We start from the raw sequence: 24,928 nt of genomic DNA on the forward strand, positions 1-24,928 counted from the left end.
CTGTTAGGGAGTCGGCAGCAGCTGTGGGTGAGGCGGAGGACACTCAAGCTGACGGCCAGGAGTCCCAGAAGTTCCAGAACCCGTGGCCCCACCTGGAGAAGTACTTTGTCCTTAAATCAAGAGATATGACGAACGCCAATGTCTTGCACTTTCGGTGCGTCATGTGCCACCCCAAGGAGACCATGCATGCTATACCTTTCTGGAAAGCTCTATGTCTAAGCTACAACATATTGAAATTTCAGGTTACTAGGTCTGTTTTTAAGGATTTTAGAGCCAAAATACTAAACCAAAGCTAAATCCATAAAAAGTTAGCGGTTAGCGGTTAACGTTAGCTTCCATTAATTTCTTTATCATTTTAGCCGTTTAACGTAAGCGAAGCTAACATTTTTGTTAGTGAATTACCACTTAGTAAAGCTAACTTTTCAGTTAGCGGTGCTCACCACTGCTTCACGGGACTTAAAAAAAAAACAAGTCACCTGATGTCATAAATCACTGACCTTGAACGCAAGCCTCAATCTCTCTGTATGTTTTACAGGTGACCACACGTGACAGACTTCATGGCGACGGTTCTCTGCTCACAGGTATGATGTTTTCAGTGGTTTGCTGTCATTTCATGTCACCGCAGTTTACAATGACGTTCCAACAAAATATATATTTGCTTTTCAATACATGAAGACGCATTGCACTATTTTTTTTAGTAACAACCATTACTGAAACTGGAAGAGTTACATATATGGATAATGTTTTCAAAATTTCTGGCCATACATGCTATGCATGCAACATGAAGCGCTGATCTTTGCACAGACAACCACTGAAAGCTCTAACTCTGCATTATGGATGACATTGCCTTGCACAGGTGGATGCAGCCCACTTTGGATGTGTGCATCACACTCACGATCCATTTTGATGCCCAGCGACAGTATAGAAAGCATCGTGCGAGGCTATGCCAGTGCTGTGTTGCCCGTATTGCTATTGTATTTTCTGCGGCCAGAGTGGGTCAGGAAGCATTTTTGAGTCGTGACCCGGGTACCTTTTCGGGACCTGGGTTTTCAAAACACCTAGTTAAAAATTCCTCGGGCGTGAAGCGCGGCGTCGCCTGGCTAATCAGACCGTAGAGTGGACAGCGTGACTCAGCGCCACCACCGGCAGGGCTTTAGTCCAGTGACCCAGCTCCAATGGTTACCCCGTCACCCCTAAGTTTGTGTGTGCACAGGACTCGAGAGCTGAGTATGGCTGAGTGCCTCCAGCCGTCTGATACCGAGATGGTGACCTAAATAGTAGAAGATAGAGATAGGGCCATATCTCTTGATACCTATGGGGCTCAAGAAAGAAAAAAACGCTAGTAATGCACGAACCTTACACACAGCATAACCACTTCTTCCCTCTCTCGTGCAGTACTGATTGGCTGACTGGCCGTCACCATGGAGGGCACCGAGATGGAGGAGAAGCAGCAGCCAGGGCACGCAGGAGCGAGGGCGAGGCAGACCAGCTCCTCCGTGGCGGTGATCGGCGATGAGGCCGTTCTTGGGGAGTCCTCTGTGGCCCTGGTGGATGATTATGATGACAGTATGATGAAACTTTATTGTGTGTGTGTGTGTGTGTGTGTGTGTGTGTGTGTGTGTGTGTGTGTGTGTGTGTGTTGCTTACTTGCGTATACCTCTTTCATTCACTTTCTTTTCCGCACGCTTGTATCCTTCACTATCACTTTTTTTTTTTTTACAACAAAGGAGACAGCTCAAGGGCACTAAAAATAGAAAACAATAATAAAAAAAATCCCGCTACTCGCTGCTCCCAAAAAAGAATTAAAAGAGGTGGCCGAAAGAAAGATCAATTTCGGGAGGAGAGGTGTCTTGATACCCTCCTCTCGAAAGAGTTCAAGTCGTAGGCAGGAGGAAATACAGATGAAGGAAGATTGTTCCAGAGTTTACCAACGTGAGGGATGAAAGAGTGAAGATGCTAATAGTCACACAAAACCCCATTCTCATATAAGCCATTACAGCTTGTACTCTATCACTGAACTCTTCGTATGTATATATTTCTTGATTCTTAGTGTAATGGGATATGATGAGGTCAAATCAGCTATGTAGCCCTCCCACTCATGTTTCTTTTTTTTTTACAGCAGAGGAGTCAGTTCAAGGGCATAAAAAAAGGTAACAAATGTTAAAAAAAGCCCGATACTCACTGCTCCTAAAAAGAGTTAGAGGAGTGGCCGAAAGATAGGTCAGTTTCGGGAGGAGAGGTGTCCTGATACCCTCCTCTTGAAAGAGTTCAAGTCGTAAGCAGGAGGAAATACAGATGAAGGAAGATTGTTCCAGAGTTTACCAGTTACAATCATCTACCATATTCTACTGTAGCCACAATGTCGGGTGAGCTTCTTCCATCCTCCCACTCAGCTACTTCCCTGACCACTCCCGTTCCAGGGCCTAAAGAGTGGTGGGGCGCCAGACACACCCTCGCCTTCCTGGGATTCCTGGGCTTCGCGACCGTCTACGCCATGCGAGTCAACCTCTCCGTCGCTATCGTCGCCATGGTCAAGTCGGAAGCGATCGCGAACGACACCAAGAATGATTCCGGCGCCTGCCCTTTTCCTGACGACTGGGATGATTCATCTGATGCCGGCAACCAGGTATGTGGGGAAATAGGGCAGGGAGTAGGGGGGTTTAAAAGGCTAGGGCAGAGGGCAGGGGGAATTAAAAGACTAGGGCAGGGGGCAGGGGGATTTAAAAGGCAAGGGCAGTGAGCAGGGGGGTTTAAAAGGCTAGGGCAGAGGGCAGGGGGATTTAAAAGGCTAGGCCAGGGGGCAGGGGAGTTTAAAAGGCTAGGGCAGGGGGCAGCGGGGGTTAAAAGGCTAGTGCAGGGGGCAGGGGGGTTTAAAAGGCTAGGGCAGGGGGCAGGGGGATTTAAAAGGCTAGGCCAGGGGGCAGGGGGGTTTAAAAGGCTAGGGCAGGGGGCAGCGGGGGTTTAAAGGTGAACCAATTAGTGAGATTATTTATTTTAACTTGTCCTTATTCATATATGTTATTCGCTTTAATTTCGTTAGCTTCCTATATATGTTTGTTCATTCCTCTATTTATTAATTTATATTCTTTTACTGGAAACTATGAGACATAAATAGTGACCACCTGATTTGAGTTTATGGTATGATACAAAAATATACACGTTGAAAATGACGCATAGACATAAGTGCAATATTGTGCAAATTCTTACTCCAAATGTAAGTAAAGTGAACTGGTTTATTCCATTAAAACTGGCTTTGGAAATTATAATATTCTCTCTCTCTCTCTCTCTCTCTCTCTCTCTCTCTCTCTCTCTCTCTCTCTCTCTCTCTCTCTCTCTCTCTCTCTCTCTCTCTCTCTCTCTCTCTCTCTCTCTCTCTCTCTCTCTCTCTCTCTCTCTCTCTCTCTCTCTCTCTCTCTCTCTCTCTCTCTCTCTCTCTCTCTCTCGTATACAGGTTACTGTGGTGTTACATTTGTCAAGTTTTTTTTCACTATTTTTCTCCTGTTTGTCAGAACGGCGAGTTCGAGTGGAGCGAGACAACGCAGGGCCTCATCCTGGGCTCCTTCTTCTACGGGTACTTCTTCACCAACATTCCCGGGGGGCGCGCGGCGGAGTACTTCGGTGGCAAGCGCGTCCTGGGCCTGGGAATTCTTGTGACGGCGGTGCTGACGGTGCTCTCCCCCTTGTGTGCCGAGGTGTCCACGGGTCTCTTCGTGGCTGTCAGGATTCTGGAAGGTCTCAGTGAGGTGAGAGTCGAGGTCCCTATTCTTCTAAGAGATCTTCGAGGCCTTCTAGTTCAGGGTGATGTTCTTTGTAATAAAGTATGAATTACAAGTATGAATAAGTGAATGAATGGAGTAAATTGAGCTGTTATTTAGTCACTGCTATCACGACTAAAAGCTACAATAGGAGGTTAAATATATTCATGAATGGGGAAAGCAGATGTTGTATAACTAACAACTTGCCAGCTTGCTAGCTCAGCAAAAATATGCTTTGTTAAATGTGAACAGAACGACTTATATTTTTTTATAGCTTATGCGTAAGACCAAATTGGCATAGTGGCTAAATGCTCTCATATTTACTTGAAAAAAAATTAGACAACTTGCATATTTTTTTTTTGTAACCCACTGTAATGATGATAATAATAATAATAATAATAATAATAATAATAATAATAATAATAATAATAATAATAATAATAATAATAATAATAATAATAATAATAATAATAATAATAATAAGTAAATAGATAAATAAATAAATAACCTTTTGACCTCCCCAGGGTGTCACCTTCCCCGCCATGAACATCCTCCTCGCCACGTGGGTGCCGCCCCTGGAACGAGCCAAGTTTGCCTCGGTGGTGTTCGCCGGTAAGTTGATGCCTGCCAGGGAACGCACAAAAAGAGGCTCCAGCGTGTTTGAAGGTCATGGATCACTACCGTTTGTCTAACTAGAGGGTAGGCGGTGGCCGAAGTGATAGCGTACTGGACCCACATTCGCCGCGCAATAGGCAACAACGTAAAAAAAAAAAAAAAAAAAAAAACTAGGATTCGCAGAGGTGTGTCGGCACGGTAGATACACTCAGGGTCATATTCGTAAACATTTCGGCGCCCAAGCTCACATACTTGACAAGGCTTTCGTAGGAGTTTAGGGCGTTTCCAGGGGTAGTTTTATAACCCTTCTGGTAGTTTGACTTCTTTTGTGCCGTGAACCCCCTCTAAAAAGAATCATTAGAACCAGACTGATCTTCTTTTCGGGCGGGAGCGTCTGACAATACTGACGTCAGTTAGACTCAGGAAGGAGACAGGCAGAGGCTGGTTTACAAAATAGGGTAGTGGATGAAGGGAATGATTGAAGCTGTTATGTAGTCGATGCTATTACGACTATATAAGAGCTACAGTTGGAAGCTAAATATATTCATGGATATGGAAGGCAGCTTGCGTATAACCATAACAAAAAGTCACCGGATCCAGAAGCCTCGCCCCTCTTTCACCTGTATGGGAGCTGACTGGTCGGTTGAAAGGAGCTTGGAGTTAAAAGTCTAGGGCTGGTATCGTCAGACGCTTCTGCTTCCCACATCAACTATTTCCAAAGGCCAAAACGGAGATCAGTCGAGTTCTAATGCGTGTGTTTTGAAATCTGTGGTAAGGGTTAAACTACCAAGGACCAGGCTCAGAAAACTACCCCAGGAAATATTCAAAACTTCTACGAAAGCCTTGGCAAATAAGTGAACTTGGGCGCCGAAATGTTGAAGAATATGACCGCTACTAGAAGTCTATACCTTGGGGCGAGGGTGAGGGAGGGAGAAGACTGCTTATAGGTCTCTGGAGCGTGCGTAGGAATCGGTTAACTACCCTACTCGTATACGCGGACCATTGCAGGGGCTCAGTTTGGCACGGTGGTCACCCTGCCCGTAAGTGGTTGGCTCTGCGACTCGGACTTCCTCGGCGGCTGGCCCTCCGTTTTCTACGTGTTCGGGGGTCTGGGAATTCTGTGGAGCCTCGCCTGGTTCCTGCTCGTGTCTGACCGCCCCGACATTCACCCCAGGATATCCCAGGAGGAGAAACAGTACATCCTGAGGCATTGTGCAGCGAAGAAGAGCCAGGTAGGTTGTTTACTTAGCCACTGATCATTCTGGCATAGTTATTGTGCACGGTGTAGTCCATAAAGCAATCTATCTGCATATTTACCGTGCTTATTGTTTTTATATTTCGCGCTTTATTCTTTGCTTTCATTCACAGTTCGCAGAGCATAATCTTTCGCCATTAACGGAAGCCTCTTTTAAAAAACCTATACGACGAAGGACGCGCAGCACTTATCATTACTCTTGTATTGACAGCCCGTGAGGATGCCGTGGAAGGCTTTAGTAACGTCCCGCCCAGTGTGGTTCCTGGCCATTGTGCATTTCGGTAATAACTGGGGCTTCTACACTCTTCTGACCGAACTTCCTACTTACCTCAAGGAGATTCAGCACTTCGACATGAAAAGTGTAAGTCAACAACAACAACAAAAAATGGTAGTAACCAGTCATAAAGCGTTAGAACTGTCTTTGAACTTGAATTTGTGGTGGTCATAATATTGTACTCCTCTTCCTTCTCCTCTTCCTCCTCTTCCTACTCCTACTACTACTACTATTATTACTATTACTGCTACTACAACTACTACTACTTATACTACTACTACTACTACTAGTGCTATTATAACTGGTGGTGGTGGTGCTGCTGCTAATATTACTAATAATTAAATAACGGTATCAAAATCATTGTGTAAGACAGTGGTTCCCAACCTTTTTTTCAGGCGACCCCAATGACATGACCGCGACCCCACTAATTTAGTTGTATATATGTTTTTATGATATAATATCACCATGTTTGATATTTTGAGGTCTTGGCGACCCCAGGAAAAACGCTTGGCGACCCCACTTAGGGCTGGGAAAGGGGGGTGTAAGATGACAAATTGCGGTTGACAAAAATATACTGTTTAAACCATAGCATAATTTTGCCGTGTTCTGTTAACAACATAAAAGGGAAACATCGTCGAAGTCACTACACATCCTGCCTACGAGTTCTTCACATCACCATTTCTTTCCCTCAGAACGGCCTCGTGTCCGCACTGCCCTACTTCGTGATGTGGGTTAGCAGCCTCATCTACAGCAATGTTATGGAGAGGCTCGTAGCTGCCGGGATGCTGACGATTCTGAAGGTTCGCAAGATATCAATGGTCATCGGTGAGTCAGACCTCAGAATTTTTATAACGTCGTCTCCGTATTTACTATCACTAAGGTGGACGTGTTGGAGTTTTCAAACTGTCTTGGGGGCGGAGTCAGTATAAGGTCGCTGGTATACTAACATTGAAACAGTATTGGAATTGATGGTAAAAACGAGGAGTCCTTGGTGGAGCCGCCCTCCCCAACGAGTAATCCTTCATGCAGTGATAAATATTTGAGTTTTTATATAATAAAAATATGTTTAAGTTTTTCTGTATTATCAATATGTTTATATGCAAAAGGAAAAAAAGTATACATACTATAAAATGCTGGTGGGATTAGTATACTCCCCGTTCGAATCTCGTCAGAAAACTTCTAAGCCGTGTGAAAATTCAAGACAACTTTATTTAACCTCATCGCATCATTTTCTTTTATTTGGGCTCTGAGTTCCCAATTCATATTACAATATTGGTAGGGAACAATGGTGATGCCTCTGTCTCTTGTACAGGAGAATATGGACCCATGCTGGGACTGATCGCCATGTGCTTCGTAAAATGCGACAAGACTCTGGCCATCGTGGTGCTGTGCGTGACCACGGGATGCAACGGGGCCATCTACAGCGGCTACATGTGCTCCCACCAAGACCTCGCCCCGAATCTGGCCGGTTCCCTCATGGGCATCACCAACACCGTGGCCTCCATCCCCGGCTTCGTGACCCCGCTGGTGACAGGAGCACTCACGGAGACGGTAAGGTCGAGTAATTGTTTGTCCGTGTTCCATGATCCGTGTGTGCATCCGCGTCCGTGTCACTGAAAACTGGACTACATGGAAAAACAGAAGCATTCGTTCAGTCTGCCACGGCTAAGGTTATGGCCGTGATTGTACACTTGACTTGCATTCCGTATCGCCCTCCCACAGAAGGTCAGCAAAGGGAACTTAAAACATATCCCAGGCAGGCACACTATACAGACTGTACGAAGGAGATCGATACGGAATCATATGCGGATGCGGATCAGGGACACCACATGCAACGGTTCTGTGTGTGTGTGTGGGGGGGGGGGGGGTATGGATGCAAAAAATTTGCATCAAACATGTTATGAAATTATTTTTGAGGAAACATTTTACGCCGCTGACAAGCACAAGCCAACACACATTAATGTCGTTCACTTACTCCGCCATTCACTCGCCCACCAGCAAACCGTGGACGCCTGGCAGACGGTGTTCCTCATCTCTGCGGCCGTCTACCTCGTCACCAACATAGGATACCTCTTGTTCGTGCCAGCCACTGTGCAGCCGTGGAATGAGGAGACCCCTTCGCAGGCGCCGGAGCGTGAGTAAAGAATTGAAAACCTTATTCTCAGGAACTTTCGGCCCTCACAATAAGTATTTCTAAGGCCCACAAAGGGGTTCTCATGAGTGCTTTTCACGTTCAAATTACAGGCTTTCTGTTGCCTGCATTTCCATGTTTCCATGTTTCATTTTGCCTCCCCCTCCCCTCCGCGGCTCCGCTGTACCCGACTTTCCATCCCAGCCCTGCCCTATAATGTCAAAATCCGTTATGCAAGAGTTAGCCAGCATCTTCATTCTTTCATCCCCTTCACTGGTATAAACTCTGGAACAGCCTCCCTATGTCTGTCTTTCCTGCTGCCTCTTTCAAAAGGGGAGCATGAAGACATCTCTCTCCACCCGAAATTGACCTCTATTTTGGCCACTGTACTTCTTTATATAGAGACAGTGCATAGCGGGCTTATATGTTTTCAATTGTTTTTGCCCTTGAGCAAACAAACAAACAAACAAACAAAAACATCGGCATCAGTTCATCATCGTTGCCATTTGATTTGAGCTTTTCACACGCTTCTACCCAGGTAAATTTACTTCCTTCAGGATTTGAGTTCGCTTACACTATCTGCGGACGTTCGTATGCCCGTAACTTTACCTTACTAACTTTGTATCCTCATCGCCATCACTGCCCATCATTAATCTGTGTGTATGTCAAACGTTTTCCCACCTTTGTGTACACTAATGGTGGTCTTCTCTTCATTTGCCTATTACATAACCTGACCACGATGTTTTTTTTTGTGTGTGTGGTGGCAACGCTTTCCAGCCCGTCATTAAACCTAATCTGACATTCTCTCTCTCTCTCTCTCTCTCTCTCTCTCTCTCTCTCTCTCTCTCTCTCTCTCTCTCTCTCTCTCTCTCTCTCTCTCTCTCTCTCTCTCTCTCTCTCTCTCTCTCTCTCTCTCTCTCTCTCTCTCTCTCTCTCTCTCTCTCTCTCTCTCTCTCTCTCTCTCTCTCATAACAAACTAAAAGAGGAACGTGTTGCAGATGAAGAAAAGAAGTACTAGCCATCCCCTTCGTCACCTGAGAGGAAGGCTTCACGCATCAACGGGGGCACCAGAGACGATCTTGAGGCAGACAGCAGGAGCGTCGCGGCGGGGAAGTTGAGGTCACATTTATCATAAGCGCTACTCGTATATTCTATTACATTCATGTGGCAAAAGTATCCATATCCTACAAAGAACCATGTCGTTTGTTTTGTTTATCAGGCTGCATGTGATCGGTGGATGCTGGGTTGGGGTAGGGGGGATTTTCGTGCCAAATAAATCAGTGTCTTGAGCCGTGAACAACCAGTCTGTAGATGCGTCCTATGCACTATTTCTTTAGTCAGCATATGCACACAGCATCACGACTGTTTATCATATTAGTTTTAAAGGAAAGCATTTATTTATTAGTTTTTATATAGATCTATTTTAATGGATAAATACACGTTTGTTGACCTATACGTTTTGTCGTTTGTTTTATTCCTTGTCGAGTCTGCAGGGTCGGTATTCGCAGACGCTTCCGCCTCTCACAGCGACTACTTCCAAAGGCCAAGAAGGAGAGCAATCGTGTTCTCATGAGTGTTTTTTTTTTTTTTTGCCACAATAAACAAAGCTCCTGATATCCCTCCCTCCCTACTCCCCTTCACTCCTCTCCTCCCCACTCCCTCACTACTCCCCTTCACCACCTTCCTCCCCCCTCCCTCACCACTCCCCTTCACCCCCCTCTCCCCCCCTCTCCCCCATCCCTCACTACTCACTTTCACCCCCCTCCTCCCCCCTCCCTCCCTACTCCCCCTTTTCTTTTTAATCAAGGGTATAGTAGGAAGAGGAAGTGGGTTAGTGGTGAAGGTACAGGTCGGGAACAGGAAAGACAGTAGGAGTGTACAGTTGCATGGTGTAGGTTCGTTAGTTGTTCTGGTGTAGTTATTGTTTATCGGGCACCTTATTTGTATACCCCCGGCGTGCTGGAGGGGGGGGGGGTTGATTTATTTGTATATAGAGAGCTAAGTTAAGCTATGGTGTCACTCTTGTGAAGTGATGTGTGGGCGGTGGTTCTCGTAGTGACTTCAAGCTGCGCGGAAACCAGGGATGGACCAAGTTCGTGCTGCCGTCGAGCTCCTTGACGTGGGTGTAGTTCACGTCGTCTTGGTGCTTGCCGGCAGCCTCTCGTAGCCTTGTGCTGACTAGTTGTACTCCGAGTCTGCGGTGTTGCGCTGCTGTGTTTTCTATGTATCACCACCCTCCTCCCCTTCTCTCCCTTCACTACCTCTTACCACTTAACCACATCCTCCCTCCTTACTCCCCCTTCACTAACTCTTACCACTTAACCACACCCTTCCTCCCTACTCCTCCTTCACTACCTCTTACCACTTATCCACATCCTCCCTCAATACTCCCCCTTCACTACCTCTTACCACTTAACCACATCCTCCCTCCCTACTCCCCCTTCACTACCCTCATACCACCTCCCTCACTACTCCCCTTCACTACCTCTTACCACTTAACCACATCCTCCCTCAATACTCCCCCTTCACTACCCTCTTACCACTTAACCACACCCTCCCTCAATACTCCCCTTCACTACCTCTTACCACTTAACCACATCCTCCCTCCCTACTCCCCCTTCACTACCCTCTTACCACTTAACCACATCCTCCCTCAATACTCCCCCTTCACTACCCTCTTACCACTTAACCACACCCTCCCTCAATACTCCCCTTCACTACCTCTTACCACTTAACCACATCCTCCCTCCCTACTCCCCTTCACTACCCTCTTACCACTTAACCACATCCTCCCTCCCCACTCCCTTTCACTACCTCTTACCACTTAGCCACATCCTCCCTCCTTATTCCCCCTTCACTAACTCTTACCACTTAACCACATTCTGCCCTCCTTACTCGCCCTTCACTAACTCTTACCACTTAACCACATCCTCCCTCCTTACTCCCCCAGCACTACCCTTTAGCCGCTTAATCCATATCCATGCGGTGATAATATCGTCACCTCTAATAACATTACGTTGTGATAATAACACCGCCTGTAATATCACTGTGCGGTGATAATAATCACTCCATAATTAAATAATTCTTCACTTGTATATAAGTTTGGCATAGCATAGTAAATACATTTTTTAGATATATTCTTTTTCATGAGGTATTAATAAGTTTAACCATCAGTTTGATTTCTAAAATGTAAGTATTTACGCTGCCAAATTACTGCCATAATAATTCATTCATACAAACTCCCAAAATTTGTAAAAAAAAATGCTATAAATAACACATTGCTGTGCAATAATTTGGGCAGGGAGGCAGCTCAACCCGGCGGCAAGAAAGCCACGTAGTCCGTCCTGGAGAGCGGCCGTTGAACGCAACGGTGCCCAGGCTTGCCAGTGTCTCGATCTTGGCTGTACAGTTACTGCCGGCTATGGTGAGGCTCACGCTCTTTACACAAGTGGACACGAGGGAGTGGCACCATGAAAAGGCATCGCTTACTGTTTTATTGTGGCTTCTTTGATCATTTATGGGACAATTTGTTATGAAATAATCCTTCAGCGTTATCAAATGAAAATAAGTGGTTCCATACTTTCATGTGTTCGCCTCGACATGTTCAACATATGTATAAGTGATGGATATTTTATTCAATTATTCATTGGTGATTATCTAATTTCAAAATTTTAAAAATCGTGGATGCGGACGTAAGACTCACATCCTAGCGGATGTATGTGTGTGTGTGGGAGAGAGAGAGAGAGAGAGAGAGAGAGAGAGAGAGAGCAAAGCCTATCTTTGGTATAGGACACATAGACGGTCGCCTAGGGCGCATCATCTGGAGGGGAGCGCCCTCAAAGAACACAACAACAAAAAAAGATAAAGTAAAATTCTTCGTGGGCGGTCCATCCATATTCTTTTCGATGAGGTGACGTGGTGACAGTGGTGGCTGGGGATGGGAGAGGCGGAGGCAGGAAGGGGGCGCCAAATCATAATCTCGCCTAGGGTATTTTCATTCATATGGAATGTCACGACCATAATGAAAGTTCCGAAGTGGTGAGTCGTCGTCAGGTCAAGAATGCACTGAGGCTGGGCTGCTGGGGGTGGTCTGGGAGTGGCAAGATATGGTCGCTCTGAGCAATAAAACAATTGCAGATACTTAAGGCGGCGTCACACAGGGCAAATTTTTCCCAACATGTTGTTCGTTTTTGTTGGCGGTTGGGCAAAATGAACAACCACCAATAAGATTTGGCGGATCGGGAAGGATGGACAACGGTTGGTTGGTTGGTTGGTTGGGAGAAATCGGAGTCAAATGACATTCGTGCTATAAGCTGTAAATGTAAATTGAAAATTAATCATCGTACATATTTACTCAAATTGTCAACTTTAAAACTCCAAAAACCGACGTACATGTGCAAGTATGTGTTTGTGATTTATTTGTCCACTGTGTAAAGTTATTTAAAACACTCAACTGACTGTGATGGTATGCTGGGCGGAGTCTGTGCCTGGCGCGAGGTAAACAAACTGTGGAGATGGAGAACACTGCCTCTTCTGGCGCTTCTGCAGTCGTACCACATGCTTCATTATGTGCAATGCAGCAGCACAATCTTCTAAAACCTCAATATCCTTCCGCTTCATGGTAAAGTGGCTGGAGAGATGCTGGAGTGGTGTTTGTTTGCCATCTGGCGACCTAGAGATCAAGGAATACTCGCACTTTTACTGGAGGCGCTGTTTGCCCCATCCAAGGCTGCATGTGCGTGGTGTTAAAGGGGGAAATTTGTCAGAAACAAAAATCATCTACAGGCTACAAATCAGCACCATCAACGGCTTGCTCCTGGCACCTGTGTCTTAAGGAAACAAAGTGGCTGCGCTGCATTTAACTAATCCAAGAGATGATCAGCAAAATTATCTTTTCAACTTTATATATACAGCGGGGCGAGGAGCGCTGCACCACTTGAATGTCAGGAGGCTGAAGCGGAAGCGGATATTCAGTTGAATCCACCCGGCACTCATCCTTGACGGTGACTTAGATTCTCCCTGTCTTGGTATAATTAAATAATTCTTCACTTATATATAGGTTTGGCTTAGCATAGTAAATAAATTTTCAGATATATTATTTTCATGTGGTATTACCAAATATATCCATCAGTTTGCTTTATGAAATGGAAGTATTTACGCTGCCATATTACTACTATAATAATTCATACATACAAGCTGCCAAAATTGCAGGAGAATACCATAATTAACACATTGCTGTACGATAATTTGGGCAGGGAGGCAGCTCAACCCGGCGGTCACGTATAGACCGTCCTAGGAATGGGCAAGTATCGTTAATTTGAGTACCGGTAGTACCGGTACCGAAAACTCAAGTACCGTTAGTACCGGTACTGGTACCGGTACCCGAAGGAGTTTTTTTTCTCTTAATGACTTCTGAAGAAATTCCCAAATAAATTTACTGTAAAGAAAACTCTCTCTCTCTCCTTCAACTTAATATCAACTAGAGTAGAAATGCAACGTTTAGGAGCCTTCTGAATAATGTAAAATCACTTAGGTTTAAGGACAGACCACCTAGTCTGGACCATGGGGTCTGTGTGGTCTGATTTTCTATGTAAATCTATGTAAATTCTCTCTCTCTCTCTCTCTCTCTCTCTCTCTCTCTCTCTCTCTCTCTCTCTCTCTCTCTCTCTCTCTCTCTCTGAATGAAGTGAATATTTATTTTTTCGATAAAAAAATAGCATGTATAGTTATTATGGATGTACTCGATCATAGTCTAATAACAATAACAATATTTATTAGCAACCTAAAAAAGAAAAAGAATCGGACATGAAGAATTATCCAGTAACTCCAATAAATAAATCAAATAATAAAATAATGGAAACGGGAGCTTCTTATTCTTATTGGGTTTACCCCCTAAAAAGGGAGAACGGGCCTTTGTCTGTGCGACGGCCCGTCGCAGGGGGGAACCCGCCGCTGGCGTGCGGCGGGTGTGGGGAAGCCTCCGCCGCCGCCACAGCCACGAGTAAGAGCCGGCGAGCAGCGACGGAGGCACGGGCTCTCTGGGCAGGCGCCCAGCAGACACCCGTAGCTGACACGTGCGAGCAGCCGACTGGTCGACTTGACCACGGAGGGGTGGCCCTAAGCGAGGATGACCCCACGGGTCCACCTCGCCTCCGTAGAAGGGCCACCCGGCTGCTCGCCCGAGGAGTGCTGGCGTTCCACTGACGGGAGCTGTGATGGAAACGGAAAGCAGGACAAAATGGTGGGAACTTGGGGAGACGGTCAGCGGGGCAGTGACTCAGCGTCTACACACAGGGCCCATACCACATGGAGGCGGGCGAGCGCCGAGCGTCACTAAGATCCAAACGGTACGGTACTAGCGGCAATGCGCAGTGCCGAGTGATCATTAAGCTTCCCGGAACCCAAGTGATCATGAGGCTTCGCGGTACCAGGTACCGGTACCGGGTACCGCGAGGAATTGATTCTTCGCGGTACCAGGTACCGGTACCTGGTACCGGTACCTGGTATCGGTACTGGTACCGTGAAGCCTCATGATCACCGAGATATCCACTCATTGAGTGGTGATCTCTCTATCTCTCTCTCTCTCTCTCTGAATGAAGTGAATATTTATTTTTTCGATAAAAAAATAGCATGTATAGTTGTTATGGATGTACTCGATCATGGTCTAATAACAATAACAATATTTATTAGCAACCTAAAAAAAATCGGACATGAAGAATTATCAATAAATCCAATAAATAAATTCGAGCAACTGGTACCGGTACCGAGCAATCTGGTACCGGTACCGTACCGTTTAGCTGGTACCGTTAGTACCGGTACTGGTACCGGTACCTGCCCACCCCTAGTCCGTCCTGGCGAGTGGCCGTTGAACGCAGCGGTGCCCAGGCTTGTCTTGCCTTTGTCTCCATCTTGGCGGTACAGTTACTTCCGGAAGGAGGCGAAGGTGCGGCTCAGTTATTTCACACAAATAGACACGAAGGAGTGGCACCATGAAAAGGCATCTTAAAGTGTTCTTTGATAATTTACTGAGCAATTTGCTATGATATAATCCTACGGTTAAGATTCGTTTTAGGTCCGTGCCAGTATCTCATTACCTACCTTATGAAACATCAGTATCTCATCATATATCTTTTCTACAAACCTTCAACAGTCATGGAAACGCTTTGAAAATCCAATTCAAGGACTTTTTTTTTACTCTTGAAAATATGGGATAATATTTACGAAAGCGCGTCACCTCCTCTGCTGGCCGCGGCGACGCTGCAGCGGGTGTTGCAAGAAATACCTCCTCGCTGAAATAAGTCACATATACATGAGGGGCGCAGCCCCCCCGTTAGTAGGTCGTAAAGTTCGGTTGGAGTAGTTTAAATATACTCCCCGACCCTAAGCCCTCTGCGAGCTATTTTGCGGCTGCGGCGGCTGCAGCGTCGCCGCGGCCAGCAGAGGAGGCGACGCGCTTTCGTAAACATTATCCCCTATTTTCAAGAGTAAAAAAAAAGTCCTTGAATTGGATTTTCAAAGCGTTTCCATGACTGTTGAAGGTTTGTAGAAAAGATATATGAAGAGATACTGATGTTTCATAAAGTTGATTATGAGATACTGGCACGGACCTAATACGAATCTTTACCAATCCTACAGTATTATTATCACATTAAAATAAGTGTTTCCAGACTTTCACGTCTTCGCCTCGACATATTCAACATATGTATAAGCGATGGATATTTTATTCAATTATTCAATAGTGTTCATCTAATGTCAAAATTCTGATATTCGTGGATGCGGACGTAAGTGGACGTGAATGGAGTGCTGGCCGCTGGAACTCTTCTCGAGCAACCTGCAGGGACGGGCTCATAGGGTTATCGTGAGTGGGTGCTATCGTGCGCTTCCTTTGTTTGCTTGGTGTTGTGCATGACGGGAAACATAAAAAAAAAAACAATGGCAACACAAATATATACACAGTACATGCTGAATACGTACAACATAACTACATATAAACCAAATAAAAACAGTCGCAGTATGGTGGGTGCACATCGGCCTCATACCCAGTTGAGCCGCCGATTCCGCATGGTTCAATCCTGGGCCCCAGTATTATTATCGTTATTATTATCATTATTATTATTATTATTATTATTATTATTATTATTATTATTATTATTATTATTATTATTATTATTATTATTATTATTATTATTATTATTATTATTATTATTATTATTATTATTATTATTATTATTATTATTATTATTGTTTCTAGGGTGTTGTCTTGCTGGAGAAAGTGACTCTGCGGAAGTGGCGAGTGTGGGCGTTGTGCACCCTCGTTTTCCCTCTCCTGGTCTTCTACGCCGCGTACCCCGCCTTCACCTCGTCCCATTATGCCAGGGGCTCCCATGGCAGGGCTACCACTGATCAGAAAGTAAGCATGGTACTGAAGTGATGGTCAAGGCTATGTTACCACAGATGCTACATTCCTTAGGTCAGGTTCGCAGCCTCTATGCCGTCAGTCTCAACGATACAGTAACTTAAGTTAATCATTTAACACACCATAGGCGTCATGTCGCTGAAAACTATGGGTTCATCTCACCCCGTGCATGCAGGCCAGCATGGCAAATGTGACTGTGTACGTACATCAAGCACGGAACTTGCTTCAAGATTTTAGGGATGCAGTCATGCAGTTACGGCCGTTCTGACGTCAGAATGTTTGCCCGAGAGCCTCAAGTAATAAGAACATAAGGACATAAGAACGTAAGGAGTCTGAAGAGGCCGGTTGGCCTATACAAGGCAGCTCCTGTAAGTCTAATCCCACCTAACCTCACTATCCATGAATTTATCCAACCTCTTCTTGAATGTATCTATTGTATTGGCACCCACGACAAGCCTGTTCCACTCATCCACCACTCTATTGGTAAACCAATTCTTGCTTATGGGTTTGTTAAATCTGAATTTATCTAGCTTAAAACCGTTGCTATGTGTCCTGCCTGGTTCTTTTACAACCAAAACCTGTGTGTGGCATCCTGTTTACCAGAGTTTTCTTTCCCGAGATTTCCCCAGATATCCGCTTGTCGCCCAGCCCGAATGCAAAGATGAAGCCTTGGATGGGTCGCGCGCCGACTGCCCAGACCAGGGCCAGGCGGCGGACGTCAGCGGCAGGACTCGTAACATCCCCTTTATTAAAACCCTTCATCCATTCATAAACCTCGATTAAATCTCCTCGTAAGGAGTCTGCAAGAGGCCGGTTGGCCTATACAAGGCAGCTCCAGTAAGCCTAACCCCACCTAACCTCACTATCCATGAATTTATCCAACCTCTTCTTGAATGTATCTATGGGCGGGCGGCAGGACTCGTAACATCCCCTTTATTAAAGCCCTTCATCCATTCATAAGCCTCGATTAAATCTCCACGTAACCTTCGCCTCTCTAATGAGTGTAGATTTAAATGCTTCAGTTTATCCTCATAAGGCAAGTTTCTCACCCCTTGAATAATTTTTGTCATCCTCTTCTGTACAGATTTTAACATTTTGATAACCATTCTATAGTAGGGTGACCAGAACTGAACCGCACAATCGAGATGAGGTCTAACTAGTGCTAAGTAAAGTTTGAGGATGACTTCAGCGCTCCTGTTGCTTACGCTCCTTGAGATGAAACCCAGTACCCTGTTTGCACGATTATTATCTTGAATGCATTGAGCCTAGGACGGAGGTCAGTGCTCACTAAGACTCCTAAGTTTCTCTCACACCCAGACCTGCTTAGAGGAGTGCCATTTAAGGAGTAATTTCGTTTCGTTTCTAAGATTTACCCCTTTAATAAGGAGACAGGGCCTTTGCTCAAAGGCGGCCCTGTAAGGGGGGGCGGGCAATTCAATTCCCGGCGGGTGTAGGGACGCCTCCGCCGCCGCCGGAGCCACTGGTATCAGACGGCGAGCAGCGACGGAGACACGGGCCCCTCGGGCAGGCACCCAGTAGCAGCTCGTAGCGGGACCCGGGTGAGCAGCCAGACAGTCAACTTAACCGGCGGACCGGAAGAGCGGGCCGAGCTGCTCATCCGAGGAGGACTGGCGTGTCTCTGAAGGAGTAATTGTGAGAGGGGTTATTCCTACCTACACCCAGAATACTACACTTCCCAACATTGGATTCCATCCGCCACTGATCTGATCTGATTTGATATCCCTGATGTACATTTCACCTTTTTCTGGTTACGAGACTTCAACAATGGTTTTGAGTAGCAAAAAATTCGATGTTTTCGAGTTTTGTTTCTTCCCGTCGTTAATGAAAAAGAATACATGACAGTGGAATAGCGGGCCGGCAGGGGGGAATAATAATTTCACTCGATTTTCCAGACAGACAATGATTAACTTTAACCACAGGCGATCCCTCCCTGGTGGGAGGCCGACGAGTGCCAGTGTGAGTCGCAGGCGTGTGGCAATCCTTCGGTGACCTTCCGAAGCTTGTTCAGGGATGAGGCGGGCGGGACGTGTGGCCCTCGGGCGCGAGCAGCCGGGGATGGCCAACGAGTGATCAGCTTCAGCCTCTTCGGCAACGACTCCGAGTACTGGAAGGGGCTGGGCCAGATACTCCCTGAGGTAAGGCGAGCGAGTGTGCGGCTCCTCAAACTGTTACATCCGAGAAAGATTACTGTCAATAATTCGTCCCAAAAGACTGAAACAACAAAAAACACATACGGATATGTTTGAAGACTTAACTTATCTATGGTAACTATTTCATTCATGCCAAATATAAAGACACGAGATAATTAACACGGAACATCTGCATAACGACAGGTTGAGAAGCTTTACCCTGGGTGGAAGGTCCGCGTGTACACAAACCCTCGGGGCCGTGCAGCTGCCCTCTGTCCACTGCTGCACCGCCACCCCTCGCTGCTGTTTGTGTGTGACGTAACCAACCTTCCGCCCCCCCTCGGCAACCTCTCCAGCGTGCACCCCATGATTTGGCGAGTGGCGCCCCTAGGGGACCCGCAGGTGGACACCATGATAGTTCGGGACACTGACTCCCAGGTGAGTGAACCAGGGCTGTATGCATCTCCCGCTGTGGGGCAGCAAGTGGAGGCGTCAGCCCTGTTCGTCATCTCCTGACCTTCATTTTTAATAAGCAGGTCTGCAGTAGTGGCGGAAAAGTTGGACGTAGTTTACATCAATGAAGAAAAATGCCACTGTAGACTTGCTAAAATATATTCACCTCCCCATAGGTGACCCAGCGGCAGGTGGCAGCGGTTCAGGAGTGGCTGGCCTCGGGCAAGGCATTCCACGTTATGAGGGACCACCCCAACCACGATATGCCCGTGATGGGCGGGATGTGGGGCGCCACATGGGGCAAAGACCCCGCCAAAACTGGCAGGATAATGAGGACTCTCAGAGCCCAGGTCATCTCTCGGAGCGCTGGGAAGAAACAATACGGCAAAGATCAGAGAGTTCTCAAGGTAAAGAAAAGCCTTTTGACTTCTTGTTTAGACCTCAGAGTGCCTGTACCTAAAGATGTGTGTGTGTGTGTGTGTTTGTATATATATATATATATATATATATATATATATATATATATATATATATATATATATATATATATATATATATATATATATATATATATATATATATATATATATATATATATATATATATATATATATATATATATATATATATATATATATATATATATATATATATATATATATATATATATATATATATATATATATATATATATATATATATATATATATATATATATATATATATATATATATATATATATATATATATATATGTGTGTATAGCATGTGCTGTGTCAGGTGGTGGAACACGACAGCTATAACTGCCGCCGCTTCCCCGGCTCTTCCCCGTGGCCGACGCAACGATCAAACGGGATTTTTGTTGGGGTAGCAAGGTATGTTATTTATCCCCGTGTACCTGAGTGTCTCCTACGTAAGGGTGGCTGTTGTGTGTGTGCGCGCACAGACACACTCACGTGCCAAGTGTTTTTCTTTTTTTTCTTTCGCCAAACACAAAGGTGACACAGTCCAGGGATGTAATTAGGAAATATATAACTATGAATCACAGCTCACTGGAAGCCTGATTTTACTCACCTTTGCATCAGTTTGAAAAATATCAGATTATCAGTTTGATAAAGGGACGGCGAAAAGAAACAAATTGGTAGGTTTTATTAACTGACCGTTGGTGAGGTGTGTTTTTGTAAGATGTGTGTGTGTGTGTGTGTGTGTGTGTGTGTGTGTGTGTGTGTGTGTGTGTGTGTGTGTGTGTGTGTGTGTGTGTGTGTGTGTGTGTGTGTGTGTGTGTGTGTGTGTGTGTGTGTGTGTGTGTGTGTGTGTGTGTGTGTGTGTGTGTGTGTGTATTAATAATAATAATAAAAATAACAATATTAATCAGTTTATTAAGCAATTGCAGCTGTTAAGCTGAAAATATACACATTAAGACTACAATGCTGAAAAAGTACAATATGAAAGGGGTGGCTTACATTGTGGGAAAGTTGTGATGAACTAGAAGAGGGGGGTGAGGTGTGGAGTGCAGTGCCGTGGTGCGGGAGGAGGCGGTGTCGTCTTCCGGGTGGCCGGTCAGGTGCTAAGCCCCATGTCAAACCCGAGGTTAAAAAGGGTCAGGTCGCAGCTGATGGAAGGGATGCAGGTAGAGGCGATGTCGGCCGTCACTCAGCTAATGGACTTAGCGATGACCTGCTAATCCATGCAGCCGGTGAGACAAGATGGGAAGAGGCGTACCGAGCGCCAAAGAGCGTGGGAACGTTAGTCGTCTGCACTGCCTTGTATGGTGAGCGGCGTGCTGATTGCCTCAACCCATGGCACCACCTGAGTGGCGGTGCTCAACACTGTACTGCACCTGAACCGACTTCTCCCAGCAGCATGATGGTCGGCCTGGTGTATACCTGGGGGGAACCTGGGGCGTCGGATGGATGGAAAGGCCGCGTCGGGGTCACACTGGCCATTTCTACTCCTCAGTGTCTTCACGGCACCACAAACGCACTGCACTCACTGTCTGTCACCATGATTAAACTTGATGTCACAAAAGGTCCTTATGATGTTGAGTTTTTGATGAAATGGGAGAAGGGGAAGAATTGGAAGGGGGGGTAGGGCAAAAAGGCTGGACCCCGGGCTACTCCATACGGAGCGCCGTGACCCACGTCTGACCTCTGTCAGGTCTCGGCCACGCGTGTGTGTGTGCGTGTGTGTATGTGTGTGTGTGTGTATGTGTGTATGTATATGTGTATGTATATGTGTGTGTGTGTGTGTGTGTGTGTGTGTGTGTGTGTGTGTGTGTGTGTGTGTGTGTGTGTGTGTGTGTGTGAAAATTTACCTTGCGTATATTCCTTGGCATGTTAATATCGTATCGTGTAAGATGAGGTCACCTTTGTATTGACCTAAACTCTTAATACGCGCACCTAACATCACACAAGACGTGGATTCTGTACGGTTCCTGGCCAGTAGGAGGTAATGTAACTAGTAGGTTTCGCAAAGAAAATTTACGTTCCTAAGTGTAACTTATCTTTATAGTATTCTTATTCTGATGGTAAAATACCTGATTTGCATGCCATTCTTTCTTCTGGGAGCGGGTGCTCTTCCCCAGTCATTGTAAGGAAAATATTGTGGGTCTGGGTGTGCTTGGGTGGGGCCATTACTTGAAATACTTGGGGCACACATGTGGAGGTTTTATTCCTCTCCAATCCTCACCTCTTCACATTCGTTTCGCATGATTTTCCTTCTCCATGGCCGTGTTTAATGGAATGGAAGTGTTGCCCTGTCCTTCAGTCTGTTCATACATGGGTATCTCTCTATTTTCTTCCATGGATTAGACTTAATGTCGGCAAGAGCACATGTGAGTGCTGGCACTTTCTTCGCAACATTTCACATCCCAAATCCCCGCGTTAAGTCACGTGATGTTTCCGTGTGTCTAGCAGCGACCTGGGTATGACATTCATTAAATAAGAATGATTTTACTAAACAAAGCAGGTGATGTCACTCATTCTGACTTTCATGAGCTTTCATCTTAACCTACTTACGTATATTTCATGGAGGCATAACTTACATTAATACTTTCAGTTTTACTAGTGACAGATTTTGTGAGTGCTTATAACACTACAATTTCACTCAGTTTTGTGAATCAGTAACCATGGAAATATCAGTGTGTGTATGAATGAATCCAAAGATTAGACATTTCTTTATTTATTTTCTATTTTTTACGTGTTCGCCTGTAGAGCCGGTAAACTTTCTTCAGGGGCATGGTGGTCGGCCCAAGCCCGTCATGGTGCAGGCAATTTTTATAGTGGCACCTTGACCTTGACTTAACTCTAGAATGTTTCGTGGGTCATATAGAAATTTTAAAAAATCAAGAGGCTACTGTTTAGATGCACTGCCCTCGCTTGAGGCACAAAGAGTCCCTCCACCAAGTTTGTCCGGCTCGAGTGGAGATGTTAGGTGTGCCATGCGAGGAGCCTACAAAACTAACGATCAAAAAGTTCTGAGAAAAGTATCAGTATTCTTAAATGCTAAAATTTTGTGTAAATTTCAGGTTACGAAAGAAATATGAAAATTCATCCATATCTCAACCCTGCCCCGAGTCCTGCCGCCCGCCTGCCCACCGTGACTGGCTGTACTGCTGACTCCGCCGCCTGGCCACCCATCGCCCGAGGAAAGACTGATTTTCTCTGACACCCGCCGCCTGGCCCACCCACCGCCCGGGGAAAGACTGATTTCCTCTGACACCCGCCGCCTGGCCCACCTACCACCCAGGGAAAGACTGATTTCCTCTGACACCCGCCGCCTGGCCCACCCACCGCCCGGGGAAAGACTGATTTCCTCTGACACCCGCCGCCTGGCCCACCCACCACCCGGGGAAAGACTGATTTCCTCTGACACCCGCCGCCTGGCCCACCCACCACCCGGGGAAAGACTGATTTTCTCTGACACCCGCCGCCTGGCCCACCCACCACCCGGGGAAAGACTGATTTCCTCTGACACCCGCCGCCTGGCCCACTCACCACCCGGGGAAAGACTGATTTCCTCTGACACCCGCCGCCTGGCCCACTCACCACCCGGGGAAAGACTGATTTCCTCTGACACCCGCCGCCTGGCCCACTCACCACCCGGGGAAAGACTGATTTCCTCTGACACCCGCCGCCTGGCCCACTCACCACCCGGGGAAAGACTGATTTCCTCTGACACCCGCCGCCTGGCTCACTCACCACCTGGGGAAAGATTTATTTCCTCCGCTCTCAACGGCCAAGTCGTCATCATCATAATAATCATCATCATCATTCCTGCTGGAAATGGAAGAAGGTAGTTCCTCTTGATTTGGTGATAAAGCTGGATGTTTTTCAGTTTGGTGCCTGGCGGGCGCCGAGTATTTGCTGATGAGGAGAATCGTCACATCCAAAAACACAACGATTTAGCGTCCGGAATTACATTACGGTATTATTCAAAGGTACGAATTGTGAAAAATATTACCGTACCGTAACGTACTACATGCCCTGCTGCTGGGGCTACAATAAGAGCTGAACGTCTCTTGTGTTGTTTCTTAGCCTGTATTGATATAAAAGTTGTGTGTGTGTGTGTGTGTGTGTGTGTGTGTGTGTGTGTGTGTGTGTGTTTCTGTAGAGATCATTCAACTTGCATGACAATTAAAACAACTCGAAACGGTAGGCGGTGGCTGAGTGGTTAGCGTGCCGCCCCCGCATTCCGCCGCGCTGTCCAAGATGCGGGTTCGAATCCGCCGCTAACCACCTGAGATTTTTTAGTCACGGCCGAGTGGCCTAAGACAACCCACATGCTGTCCTGACGACCACCTATCAACCCGGACTCTAGAAGAAGCTGTGCAGCGCAAGTGAAATCAAGAATGAGCTTCGGGGGTCAGCATGAGCCAATAATAATGGCGCCACCATAAACAATTGCCAGCGCCATGACGGGCTCGGGGCGACCATCAGACCCCAAAGTAATAGCCTACCGGCGCTATAGGCCAGATGTAAAAAAAAATATAAAAAAATAACGCGTCTTATTCCCCTCACGCTATTCTTAAAACCACTGTTTCATTGAGCAGCGGTCTGGCCTGCCTGGATTGTGTCGGCAGAACATGGAATTTGTGCAAGATACAGTCATTCCCCCCCCCCCCCTCCCACACACACTGAACCTCCCTCTCAACACACACACAGAATGAGATGTAAAAAGGAAGCCTGAAAACACTCGCTCCGTGGTCGAGGTGGAGGTGGAATACACATAGGAATACACATAGGAAGAACAGACACCAGAAGACCTATCGGTCTATGGCGAGGGTGTCTGTTTACTACCGCTACTACTAGTAATCTACGTGTGGTAGGACAGGACAGAATAGATGAAGGCTCCTCCCCACCCACCTCTCCCTCCGGCAACGTGCCGGCAGGAAGTAGTTAGAAGAGAACACCATGTACCTTTAAGGAAGAAAGGGACATGGAAATTTTACAGTAGAGAGAGAAATGAGAGGAAATTACTACCCTTAACTTACACTACTGGTAACCTAAGCTGTGGGGGAAAATGACTTCATTACATAAGAACATAAGAACATAGAAACACAGGGAGACTGGAAGAGGCCGAGTGGCCTACACAGGGCAGCCCCAGAATCCCCCCTAATACTCACGATGGGTGAGGTGTAGTTTCAGGGGCACAGGTGGAGGCTTGATCCTCATTTTACCGGCGGTACTATGCACGCACCAGTAACCTGTCACCTTACTGCACCCACACCTCACTCCACCTGTCATGCGGACATTAACTGTTGTTTTACTCTATTGTTAACTTACGCTACTTGCAATCTAGGTTGTGGGGGAGAATAATATGGATTTAGGTTGAGGTCTTGCTGCAATCTGTCTGAAAACATGCGAAGAAGGGTCAGTATAA

General features: G+C 46.2%; 3 protein-coding genes across 11 annotated transcripts in view; 2 read left to right on the forward strand and 1 right to left on the reverse strand.

Annotated features, from left to right (window-relative positions):
* Positions 1–1,384, reverse strand: part of LOC126998563 (pyridoxal phosphate phosphatase PHOSPHO2-like) — a 19,067-nt gene extending 17,683 nt beyond the window's left edge. The window contains exon 1 of the mRNA XM_050860359.1: positions 1,356–1,384. Within this exon, the coding sequence (XP_050716316.1) occupies positions 1,356–1,369 (14 nt within the window). The 5' untranslated portion in view covers positions 1,370–1,384. The remainder of the gene's footprint in view (positions 1–1,355) is intronic.
* Positions 1–9,486, forward strand: part of LOC126998561 (sialin-like) — a 16,946-nt gene extending 7,460 nt beyond the window's left edge. For 5 of the 9 annotated variants that reach the window (XM_050860354.1, XM_050860349.1, XM_050860348.1 and 2 more), the window contains exons 2-12: positions 536–581; positions 1,396–1,566; positions 2,421–2,626; positions 3,510–3,743; positions 4,280–4,367; positions 5,379–5,602; positions 5,837–5,986; positions 6,592–6,724; positions 7,212–7,450; positions 7,898–8,033; positions 9,029–9,486. In XM_050860354.1, the coding sequence (XP_050716311.1) occupies positions 1,422–1,566; positions 2,421–2,626; positions 3,510–3,743; positions 4,280–4,367; positions 5,379–5,602; positions 5,837–5,986; positions 6,592–6,724; positions 7,212–7,450; positions 7,898–8,033; positions 9,029–9,048 (1,575 nt within the window). In that variant the 5' untranslated portion in view covers positions 536–581; positions 1,396–1,421 and the 3' untranslated portion in view covers positions 9,049–9,486. The remainder of the gene's footprint in view (positions 1–535; positions 582–1,395; positions 1,567–2,420; positions 2,627–3,509; positions 3,744–4,279; positions 4,368–5,378; positions 5,603–5,836; positions 5,987–6,591; positions 6,725–7,211; positions 7,451–7,897; positions 8,034–9,028) is intronic. The other 4 variants (XM_050860355.1, XM_050860350.1, XM_050860351.1 and 1 more) reach the window with 1 other exon arrangement.
* A 7,092-nt stretch (positions 9,487–16,578) lies between these two features.
* On the forward strand, positions 16,579–23,550 carry LOC126998320 (uncharacterized). Its single transcript, XM_050859807.1, has 6 exons — positions 16,579–16,644; positions 18,387–18,602; positions 18,801–19,034; positions 19,226–19,456; positions 21,961–21,971; positions 22,575–23,550. The coding sequence occupies exons 1-6, from the start codon at positions 16,579–16,581 to the stop codon at positions 22,663–22,665; spliced, it is 849 nt and encodes a 282-aa protein (XP_050715764.1). The 3' UTR covers positions 22,666–23,550.
* The last annotated feature ends 1,378 nt before the right edge of the window (positions 23,551–24,928 follow it).

This window comes from Eriocheir sinensis, chromosome 14 (assembly GCF_024679095.1).
Source record: "Eriocheir sinensis breed Jianghai 21 chromosome 14, ASM2467909v1, whole genome shotgun sequence".
Taxonomy (NCBI): domain Eukaryota; kingdom Metazoa; phylum Arthropoda; class Malacostraca; order Decapoda; family Varunidae; genus Eriocheir; species Eriocheir sinensis.

What these genes read in the sequence shown, in the direction of transcription:
- LOC126998320 (XM_050859807.1), top strand. Translation starts at nt 16,579, where the DNA reads ATGTCGCTGAAAACTATGGGTTCATCTCACCCCGTGCATGCAGGCCAG. An exon ending in AGCATGGCAAATGTGACTGT is followed by an intron (nt 16,645 to 18,386) that starts GTACGTACATCA and finishes CTTTAACCACAG; the next exon opens with GCGATCCCTCCCTGGTGGGA. An exon ending in TTCGGGACACTGACTCCCAG is followed by an intron (nt 19,035 to 19,225) that starts GTGAGTGAACCA and finishes ACCTCCCCATAG; the next exon opens with GTGACCCAGCGGCAGGTGGC.